Consider the following 12,203-nt stretch of genomic DNA (forward strand, 5'->3'; position numbering starts at 1 on the left):
CTAAACAAATACAGTCCATGAATGGAGGGAAAACATTTTAAAAGGCTCAAATGCCACCTACCCTTGCTAGGCCAAAGGAAGCCAAATATTCTGAGCAGGGGTTCACTCCTTAAGCACCTCTTAGGCTTCAAGGCAGAAAAGCATGACCTGGGCACACACTATAGTCGGATCACGGCTCAGATCCTAACTGGACTAGCACCCTGCACATGCGAGGCTGAGAGGCAAATAAGTTGGTCAGTTGCTGCACTGACATCACAAAAGCAGATAGGCCTGCCCCACATTACCCTTACGCGTTCACTCCACCATACAAGTAATACACTGCTTAGATCCCCAAGACCCTTGCTCTTTCTAGTTTACACAAAGAGACATCTTTCTGACCTTCTAGAATTTCCTTTCTGACAATCTCCACTCTCATTATTAGTAGTGAATGATATTTCAGGGACAAAAGAGACTGTGGCGAAGGTCAACTTAGCCAAAACAAGGGAAGCATGCTAAGATAGTAGCATGGAACCGATTTGCTAGTTCTCATTTTTGTTCTACCTCAGCCAAACTTCTGTGGTGCGTTGCAAATAGATTCTATGCTGGTTTCACCCATTGCTGAAACACTGCCCTTATCGGTCCATTTATCAACCACTCATGATTATCTGCTTATAGTTTGACGTGCATGTCTTGACATTTTATCTACACTGCTGCTTGCAATAGCATGATATCCAATACCCCATAACCTTAGAGCTGCCAGAAAAAGGCAAAAAAAATTGTTGCACACTGTTTCCATATGTAATACATTATACTGTCATGCGAATGAACAATTATCTGTGCCTAAGTGAGGAGGTAGAAATCGTTTAGAGCTAAGCATACTGCTTGAAGTACTTATTTTTGTTAATCCATAGACCACTGACCTGCAGCTTCTGAGGGTGCACTCCCCAGCCAGTCAGAGATGTGTGTCATTATTACCACTCAAATGACAAAAGGAATTAAGGAAATTACTATAAATATGCTGGAGCTTCGTGTCCACCATACAATGTATCTGCTGTTACAAAAATGCAACCATGCCCATCTCTTTGCACCTAAAGCCACAGTTTATTCAGCTATTTTTGCACTGTCCTTATGGGCAACCGACATGGAGAAATAGACATGCAACCAATAGTCTCAATTTGACTTACTAGTGTAGGCATCTGAGTGCAAATATGAGATGTTACGCCCACAAGCCTCCGTCCTCTGCATTTTAAGGGATACTCTTTCCCTTGGAGTATAAATATACTTGCTTGCAAGATGTTATCTTTGGTTAGCTGCATTACTGATTTTCCTCAATTTACCAAAAGGCCCACCTCTGCTAAAGTCGTAAGAAGGAGATGCAGTTCCAGTTGAGTGCGCTTGACAGTCATTGCCTTTAACAACAAGTTGTTCAAATATGGATAACTCATGCTACCATTCTGATGAAGATATGCTGCTACTAGTGCCGTACATGTTGCAAAACCCCAGGGGTAGACTTCAGCCCAATTGTGGGCCCTGAATTGGTAATGGTACTTGACATCTCGAACTGAATGTTTTAGGAGGTACTGGGGCACTGTAGTATGCATTTTCCAGTATACCTGTACAAACGTACATCTGGACAAACTAAAGAATCTCCTACAGGGTAATGGTACAGTATTCTTGATCCTTTTCAGAAATTTGTGTAAAGCTCTGAGGTCTAGAACTGGTCTCCATTTCCTGGTCTCTTTCAGCATGGGGAAACATCTTGAGTAAAACCCCAAATCTGTTTTTGTTGTGGCATCTTTTTCTACAGTATTCTTTCCAAGAAGCATTAAACATTTCTGTTTAGCCCGTTTGGTGTGCGTTTCTCTTTCTTTGGAGGATTTATTGAAGGTTTTTCCACAAACTCTATAAGGCCTGGACAGACAACATCCAGTACCCAAGAGTATTATTTTGTTATTTTTAGGTTTCGCTTGAACAGCACTTGTGAAATCTCGTGTAAATATAATAAAAAAAAAATAAGTACAGCCCACCCACTACTTATCACGTTGGCGCTAACATCACTTATTTTTTTTTTCTTCTTATTGGTCAGCACCTCATCCACTGCTTTCTCTTCTTGGTTTTGGCTGTTTTGTGGAGCATGGACTAAGTACAGCTTCATGTCTGCAGTCAATGTCCTTCCACTGGTCGCACGCTTGCAGAGGTACTTTTTTTTTTCCCTTTCAACTTTCTAGTGTAGCACACCATAAGAGTGCATTCTTTGCAGGCCGTCTGAAACACATCCCTCCCACGTTCCATTGCTGCATGCCCCACCTCTTCTTCTATCTCCCTCCCTTCGCTGCTTGTCCGTCCTTGTTGCTTGTCCCAATAGCATTGCTCAGTTAGCTATCCAAAATAACCACAGAGTTTGTTTTCCTTATTGCATTGCTCAGGATTCTGACTGTTCTAATGGATAATTGCTAACTTCTCCCACCAACGCAAACAGAGTGATGTAATTTCAAGCAGTGGACAGTATGGCAGAAGAAAACTTACAGTTCTGGCAAGGTCACCTGACTTGTACATTAAGAAAGTAAAGCATTGATGAAGAAAAACAAGTCCTTTTCACATGGTTACTTCTTGTAGTCAGTTTACCAGACAACTAATGATCGAGTAAGCTTGTCAATCTAATCCATCTATCAATCTAGAAGAAATTAAAATACTTAGAAATTTTATTTAAAAATAAAAAATAAAATAAAAACTTTTTGGTTGAAAAATAAATTATCAAAATATACTTTACTTAGACGGACAAGTCCACTAAAGTGCCATGTGCAAGTAAAACATTCTAAAATTAAACAAATTAAAATGTAAACTGAAGGCTAACAGCAGCATGGAGTTTCTGAAAGCTCCTGTACATGCATAACAAAAACGCACGGATTTTAAAATGCATCTTGTTAATGCCATAAAAGAAAAAAAATGGGACCTAACAATTTCTGCACCTCTAAAGCTCAAAGTTTTAGCAGCAAAACCTGGAAAATAATATAATTCTATGGCATACCAATATAGTTTGCTCACTGCAATAATTCTCTAAAAATCATCAGGGAAAGATGGAGAGCTAGGAAGGATTAATATTTTAAAAATGTACTTAATAGTTGGTGAAACTTTCTGCACCAACATGCATTGTTAATTTCTGAAACTGTAAGCTTGGGCCCATGTCTCTGGAGCATTTAAGGCAGTGTTTTTTACCTTAATGATTTATCCACATCCAGAAAATTAAACAGTTTGGTTATCATGTGGGGCTGAGCACCGTTCAGCACAAATTTGACGGCAGCTACAATTGCCTGTGTCCCTTCTTTGTTCAAGAAAGGTCGAAGGAACCTTCTGCATCCGTCAAGTAAGGCAGGACATATACTAGCAGATGTGTTAACGATTCCTGGAACAGGCTGCATAAAAAGCACATTTTAGTGGCCGGGTGACATACCCATAGGGGCAACAGATCTAACGATGAGAAGCAGATTGTTCGAAGTTGCTAAAACTTGATTTTCTAATATGACGAGAATGGTTCCAGGATGTATTTTTGAAACCCTCTGAGTATAGCTAGAAAGTTCTAAAGCAGCATGGTTTCTTTTGCTAAAGGTCCGATAATCAGATGTAAAACATTACATTTGAACCTTTTTATTTAGAGCTATTTTGAATTGTGGATTGAATTGTGTGATTGAATTGTGGCCAAAACTATTAGCATCATCAAAAGGAATATATAAAATCCTTATCTGACCCTTGATGTGAACAGGGTACTTTTAAGCCATCAACAGCACCTGAAAGCAGCTGTATATACAACCTGTCTAAAACCTACAGTGCAGGAGTCAAAGGCTGGATCTTAGTTAAGCAGACGCATGATCTACCTCTTTTAAAATAACAATCCCCAGGAGTTCTATCCAACAATGGTGTTTTTTGCAGAAAAGAAGATCGATCACTCCACAATTGCCTGTCATACCTGGCTATAATTGCTGTGACACAAGCCACTTTGATACTGCCTGCCACTCAAGCATTAACTCTTTTCTCCACAGTGTCCCCTTTCTTCCTTGTTTGTTGTATGGTGGGGCTTTACAGGGGGAATTGTGGGATTTCTCTGTGTCACTGTAGATATGACTGAAACAGTTTTGATTTCATTTAGTAGGCAGAAAGGTGTAAAGTATAGTGTTTTATATTTTTCTCGAGCTTCACTAGATGCCATCGAACATCTTGATGGTGACAGATATACTCTTTATCATCAACACCAATATAAACCTCAGACTTGTAAATCTTCATCAATAACTTTGTCACCATTGTTGGACTAAGAGTCCTGTCTTTCTTGAGGCATTTGCACCTCTTAAGAACACTGTTGCTTGGAACCATCAACTTCAGTCTCGGTCACAGCTGACTGTCTTGATGGACAAAGTCAGAAACCATTCAAGGGACCACAGGCCAGGCAAGGGCAGTTGTGCCACAAACATTGTGGTTCAGGTTGTTTGCTAAGAGTGTCTTGGGACCCGTACATATTTACTATGCTGCCCAGTTCAAAAGTTTAACATTTTGGTCTACAATTAACATTCTCAGTAGACATGGTGACCTGCCCTTGCAGCTCTCTGCCCTGGGAAGAAACCTCCAGGGTTGCAGCATTCTCAAGTGGCCGTAGGCCAACACTCAGCCTCCAAGTTGGCTCTTACTGCAAGGATGCCAAGCAGTGACAGCCCCTGTGCAGGTCTGTCATGCAGTTCCAATTTTTGCAATGAGACGGTCTTTAGGGCAGCAGCACCACTGAGTGTGGGAGACTAAGTCAATCACACACCGCTTGAAATGCGGTCTGCCTCACTCCTGGCTAGCATGCATTGGTCACCCAAACTTATCAGAGAAGAGGTGATTTGTGGTGACCTAAACCTGACACACTGACTCCTCAGGTCCTCAGGGAAGTCATGGAAACAGATTATACCCCTTTCACTTGGTTCCTCAGTGAGTCACACATGCCAAGGTATCATCATTACAACCAAGGTAAAGAGGATAAACAACCCCACCATTTTGTAGGATTCTGGAAAGCTTAGGGATTCTAGAGATTCCTGCCTAAAACCAATGCCTAGGTCTGCCCTGATCTAAAGAAATAACCATGACTCCATACCTAAATAGGATAGCAGAGGTCTGCTTGTTGTATGGATGGCAATCCTCTCAGGAAGCTTCAAAGTCAGCACCCAGAACAACAAAGCTGTCTGTAGTGTGCATCCCAGGACAGTCATGCCTGGAATGCCCTCTAGCATCCTTAGGACTATGTGTTGTTTACATAATAACCTATACAGAATTTGAAGAACAAGCCTGATGTAATGGTGTAAAACTTTGCATATGTAGAAAGGTCCAAAACTCCCTTCCCAAGTAATGCCAATTTGCGGTAGTATAAAGTGGGAACTCAAAGATTAGGGGTATGGACCAATAACCCCTTAGTAAATAAGTCCAAAGTTTATATAAGGATGAGAACCCACATTTCAAGTTCAATTATTATTTACAAAACTTTATTTAGAAATTTTTTGATCCATATCATTGTACGGTTAATGAAAGTTGAACAATCATGAATACATGGGTAAATCCAGGCTTGAATTTTAAATACATGAGTTGCCCAACCAAATGATTTGGATGTAGTTCGAATAGCCAACACGTGTTTCGCCCCCTATGGTAAAATACACCTCGGGCTTTCTCAAGGTGGTATTATGTTGAATATTGTGGCATCATTTCTAATACTGTTCCGTTTGTCCAAAACCATGCCTCTTCCGTGTGCACAAGAGCGTGTCTTACTCGGACGCCATTTTGAAAAAGTAACACGCATGGGCCTAATGCTAAAAATAAGGGGTCATACAACAGTTTGGGTTCCCCACTAAGCAGTGACGCAGTCCCTTTGCTTCTAATCAGCTGTGGCAACACTTGATCGCACCGATGGCCAATTGACAGGAGACACATTTCAGATACAACTTTGTGCAGTTCGATCTACTAACTGCACAGAGCCAGAGGGATCTTCCACTATATGGGTCATGCTATAAGTCATCTGCTTCCTCTAGAGTTCTGCTCATTGGGGACCCAGCCTCTCCTCTGAAGATTTTCTCTTCTTGCATAACCTGACACTCCCCGCCGTCACAGCAGACAGGCTTCTAGGCACTTCAAGGAGATACTCCGCTCTCTTGCAGAAAGTGTTGACTTCAGGTAATGTACCCATACCTCTGGGAGACTAGATGCTAGACAGACACTAGCCCTGGTTACACAACATTTTGTGCAAGTATTCAGAGGTGCACACCCTTCCTTGGTCAAGTAGAATTTTCAGACTTTTATAGACATTTTTCAGACAGCTGATCTGTATCCACTGTCTAAGGCATCAGAAGCAGTTTGAGCTGGGCTTCTTACTGAGCATCCTTCGTAACCTTTGTGTAAAATTATGCTTCGCCAACCAGGTAATACTGAGACTGTCTCCAAAGAGGACCTCTGATAACATGGGCATAATGAAGTGGGAGTTTTCTGCACTTGGCTATATTGGCCTACCTGGAACAACAATCAAAGACAAAGGGACAGAACTGGCAAAACTTCCTCACCTTGGCCAACACAAACTGCAGTCCCGCTATTCATTTATGGTCTATGACATGACAATGGTCATGCCTTGCTAGGAAAGTCTTCAGGAAATTTCTAAATGTATCAGCGTCTCCAACTATCAAACTTCAGTGTCTGGTCTCCAATCTCCAGTCACAGTAAAGCAGGCTCCTAGAATTCCAGTGTCTAGGAGAGTTATACTCATCCTCCATTTTGTGACAACCAGGGGTATCCAAAATGTATCCCACTGGCTAGAGCACTAACGCTCACCCACAGAGACTTTCTACCACACATATAGTACATGCATAATATACACACACTTTACAGACACCGGGGATGTCAAGGCAAGGTTCTAGGTTTTACACAACAGCAGAATTACACAAGTGGCATCAGTATACCACACACTCTGTCTGAAAAGGTGTGTGTTCGTTCTCGCTCATCATTGGCAATGCCTCCGTCACTCATGGCATCTTCTCAGAAGCTCTCAAGACAGATCCTCTCACTCCTAAAGAAAACTACATTAAACTCTGAAGACCTCAACAACTATCACCCCATCACTTCCATACGCTTCTTGGGCATAACCACAGAAAAAGCAATGTGTGCACAACTCCATAGTGACATTGAATGCTAACCATCTCTTGCATGACTACCAAATTAGCTTCAGACCACGCTGCAGCACACAGTCAGGCAGAGCTCTTAGACATCGGACCAGGGGGCAGCAAATTTCACCATGGTTTGGGACACCTTTAAGCAATCTCTTAGAGGACAAATAATTGTCCTTGATAGATAGCTGATAGGCATAAGTTTTGAAAGCACAAATTACAGTAGGAAGTTTGGATGGAATGCTCATAGAAGTTTCTTTTACATAATATCTCTCTTGAACATGGTGGAATGGGAAAAAAATAAAAATCAAACAGGAACTTGTGGAACATTATCATCAACGTGCTTGAGTACTCAAAGGAGCGATGAGGAGAATGAATACTCTAGTAGAACTTTAGCTTCTCAGCAAGGGAGACAGCAAAGCAAAATATTATTAAACCAAACGTCCCAGCAACAGATCTAGAACAACTATTACCAATGAAATAAAATATTCACAGATTAACAATTGCTAATAGGATGGTCAACTGAGAGGATGGATTCCTCACTGATTTTTAAAAATCTTTTACGGGGAATCCTAGGCTGTCACTTGTTGAAGTTAGAAAAATATAGTCTAACTAGTGGAGAAATTCCTTCTTTCTTTGACACCAGTTATAGGAAACATGCTCTTCGTGAGTAAGAACATGCCCCGTGAGAATTTACATAGTAAATGTCCTCTGCCTATGGAGGATCTTGTTAAGCTTTTGCGATGGTGGGCTGTGTGCCGTTAAGCATTCTTTGAATGACGGTGGATCATGACCCACCAGCTTTGCTCTAGTCTGTTGAGCCATCTTTTTCCATCAGTTCCAAAGCTGAAATCTATCAGCTGGATTTTCTCTTACTGAAAGATCTTCTTCATCAGCACCTTCAGCCCAGTCAACGACCTGTCCAATGGCAGAGTGGCCATATGTCTAGCTTTCGTCCTTGTAACTGCTGACTACAAACCATGCTGCTGACGGGCTTACCTTTTTGATAATTGATGAAAGCAAAATCTCTACTTTTTTGGCTACATCAGGAGAAAGAGCCTTGGTACTTTCTAGGAGCTACAAAGTCATGTGGATGTTTTGACTCCGTTTATCTGCATCACAGAAGAGGGATTCAGACCAGTGGACTGACTGAACCTGCTAAGCTACTCAACTAATCTATTTTTTCTTTGTTTAGAATGGAAGAAGGAATTATGTCCTGTCTGAGTAAGGTGAGTACAGAGCACCTATTACAGTCTTTTAAGGTCTTCTTTGGAAAAAGTAGATAATCATTTTTGACAAACCATATAAGTGCATACAAGTTATGCAAGTGTATTCCTGTCCTTGACATAACTGTGCACTTGCCACCAAACACACATTTCCTGTAGAACAACTACTTGAGTTTTCCCTCTTTTTGCCACATTTATCAAAGAATATGTAATCTGATAGAGAATAGTGATTACATGCACTGAAGTAAGCTGCGGTTGAATTATAAAAAAAAGAATTAAAAAAAGAAAGAATTTGGAGCATATCTCTAAAGTATTCCCTCACACTAACAGAGTAGCTAATCTGGCAGATGTAGCCTCAGGGGGTGGGGAAAGGGCACTGTCTCTCCACTTCATTGGTAGAATATGGACCACCAAGGGCTCCCAGCATGACAAAGAGGAAGTATTCAAGAATGTGAATCTATGAAATATCCAATGCTAGAGAACTTGATGACCTCAACTGACTAATAATTTATTACTCAAGCACTTAACAGGAACATGCAGCATCAGATGGAAATCCCTTGTAAGATAACCTGTTTGAGTAGAATGGCTGCATAAAATATTTCTTCATTAATATTTTGAGAAAACACAGCACCAATTATGATACTCTTGTTCCTAATCCCACAACTAGCTAAGGGCTGGTCATATTGTCAAGAGAGTACCATATTTTTTATCTAATTACATTAGTAGGAGCTGTTCGTTCTCTAAATTAGTGAACATTATGGGCAACTGACTGATGTAGAAACGAGTGTCCGATCCACTGCTGAATTACCACCATCCCAGTCTTTTAAACCAGATTTCTCTACAGTTTTGTCAAAAAGTATTAACATAATGTTTTATATATGTGTATTATGTGATTACATTTAATCATAACCACTAACGACAAAACAACAAGACAGAGTGACTTTTGCTTAGGAAAATTTTAGATTTAAAAGTCAATTGTGGTATTAATGCCCATTGAAGAAGAGTTGTTGGATAATTTATTAGAGTAAAATTGCAGAAAGAATTATATTTTTAACTAGGAAAATACAGAGCACTGTAAGTAAGTGAAAGGTTTTGTACACTGCCTTGATGTACTTCACTAAAGTATCAATGAAAACCTGGAGGCTGAACCTCCTTCAAACATACACACATTACTATAATCACTTTAACAACGAAAAACATGGACATTAAATGGTCAATGCTAGCGTGAGAATCTGGCTCAATAATGTTCATTTGTAGAGACTGCCAGAAACCCACAAATTAATGTATGTACAACTTATGCTTTACATTACAGTTCTGCAAATAGGTAAGGTTGCAAAACAGATGAGAACTTACTTTTGTTTCATGGTCATTAGTACTTTTGAAATGTCTACACCATTACCTTAGTCACACATCAGTCAAAATGAGGGCAACAAAGAAGGATACTGATGTCCATGGGATGGCAGACATCAGCATACCAACATGAGCATCAGGGCTAACTGAATATCCACTGGAATGATATTCCTTAAACACGTCAATAGGAATGTCAGCAAGAACTCACCAACCATGTGTTTCCGCACATGTGCCATGGTGTAAAACTTCTTCTCACAAATCTCACAGGCAAACTTCTTTTCTGCATATCCATGGACAATCTTTATGTGCTCATGGAGAGACCAGAGCTTCTTGAAGGATTTATTGCAGGAAGCACACTAAGAGAAAACAAAAAATATAATCCAGAAAACCATTAAGAAAGATCTACAAATAAAAAGCCCAAACATTAAATTACAATGGCATTACATTTATTGTAAAAACAGTACATGATAACAAGAAAAGATGGACCAAATCAAAATATGGTTCAGTAAGACAATATTACACATCTTAGTGATAGCTGCATTCTTAGTCCATCAGCCCACTTCTTTTTACAAGTGAAATCATCATTCCAGCCAAGGCTAAAGATTTAACTTGCTACAGATCTCTAAAGCTACTTTCCCTACTAACGAACTTCACAAGATAATTGTAGAATTCCTGAGCCTGGAATTTTTATCTTCAAAACTTACCCAGTGACATGAATTATGCAGTTCCCTAGCAGATAACAGTCTCTAACGCAAAAGATCTGAAGAATTCTCATAAAAGCAAAATAGAGTCAAATCAACCTGAGCATTAGTTTGACAGCTAAATAAATTACACAACAGGCTAATCTACTTAAGCATTCTATCTGCAGATGATTTCACAGATGTTATAAAAGCTTTTAGGAGCACAGTGAGACCTACCTCATTTATACACACATTCAAGAATATCACCATTAGGATCTCATCATCCATACTGCCCACTTCTCACACTAACTAATCTGTAATGAGGAATATTCTTGGATAAACTCAAATGATGATGCATTCATATGGACCAGCAACACTTCTGGCACTGTCGTTTTCGGCTATTGTTCATACAATTCTTCATCATTCAGTGATCCAATACTATTGTATTTGTGGCAACTTAAATGTAAAGAGTTTCTGGAACTCAATGATAAAATACAGAAGCAATTGAATGTGTTGAAAATCTGGTAAAACTTTTCTGAGGGCTCACTGACTTGTGATCCAGTCCATTGCATCAGCATGTAAATAAGATGAATTTCTTGAAGATCGACTTGTTCGATGCAGAATGTTATAAAACAAAATAATTATTGTCCAGTGTGTTGAAACAGACACCTGGTGCCAAATGGGGAACTCCATCTGAAAACACTAAGAGAAGAGTACAAATGCCTTGTAAAACATAAAAAAGGATGCTTGCATATAACATCATGGTAGGCTCTCAAGGATTTACTTAGACAAAAAAACAACAAGTGTTTCTATGAAATAGTCAGATGGGGCTCGGAAAAGAGTAAGAGAAATCTAAAGACTACTATTCCATTGGATATTTGATATAATTAATTTTCAATAATGTATAGTTCTTCTAGTTGAGGATCTCCACTGTATTTTGAGAGGCTAGGCTGTGTCCTCGATAAACATGGCCTGCCCATCACTTTGATACACTCCTCAAATAGTGACAAGAAAGGATATGCCACACAATTAATTTACTGAACGGTCAGAACTGAACAGCTACAGATAACCAGAAGGGAAACAAAGCCCTGGTCCCATTAAGATACTGGCAAATACACTCAGATTCGGCCCCTCTGTCTGGGTACCCATATTAACGATGGACTATAATGCAATCTGGCTTCATGAAAAGGTTTCGACCTCTTGAAGGTCAGCAACCACTGTATCGCTCCATAAAAAAGGGCCTGGGAAAAATCCTGGAAACCATCGGCCAATTTCCTGACTGCATGGCATACATTTTATCAATTACATCTAGTTATTTACACCTTAGGAATGCTGGGCTGCAGGCAATGAGGTCATTTCTGTCACCCAAGCTGGTTTTAGAAAAGATGAAGGCACTATGGCTCACTGAGCCTATATAACATGGTACTAAAATAACACTGCTTAAAGAAATTAAGGCTGTATATGATGATCTAAAAATTGCTTCTGACACTGTAGACTGTCATTGTTATGGCAGAACCTTCAATAGGCTGTCCCTAAAAGCCTGTATTCATAAATTAAAATCACTCTATGATGGAAATTTGTCAACAGTCAGAAAGAAAGAAGAAAGAAAGTTACAGGCTTGGTATGATCTGAGGATCCGATCCTGCGACGACTCCTTCATCTTAGACCAGGGATCCTAATGGATGCTTTTAGGTTAGAGTGAGGCCTTACTTCCGTCGACTAGTGTGTAGCCCTCTGACCCCCTTCTATACTGGATTAGAATATGAACCAAGCCTAAACTGTAATTGACTAATAATTAA

General features: G+C 39.9%; 1 protein-coding gene across 5 annotated transcripts in view; it reads right to left on the minus strand.

Annotated features, from left to right (window-relative positions):
* ZNF652 (zinc finger protein 652) overlaps positions 1 to 12,203 on the minus strand; it is a 292,555-nt gene that overhangs the window by 146,855 nt on the left and 133,497 nt on the right. For all 5 annotated transcript variants that reach the window (XM_069237791.1, XM_069237787.1, XM_069237788.1 and 2 more), the window contains one exon: positions 9,933 to 10,080. In XM_069237791.1, the coding sequence (XP_069093892.1) occupies positions 9,933 to 10,080 (148 nt within the window). The remainder of the gene's footprint in view (positions 1 to 9,932; positions 10,081 to 12,203) is intronic.

This window comes from Pleurodeles waltl, chromosome 6 (assembly GCF_031143425.1).
Source record: "Pleurodeles waltl isolate 20211129_DDA chromosome 6, aPleWal1.hap1.20221129, whole genome shotgun sequence".
Lineage (NCBI taxonomy): Eukaryota > Metazoa > Chordata > Amphibia > Caudata > Salamandridae > Pleurodeles > Pleurodeles waltl.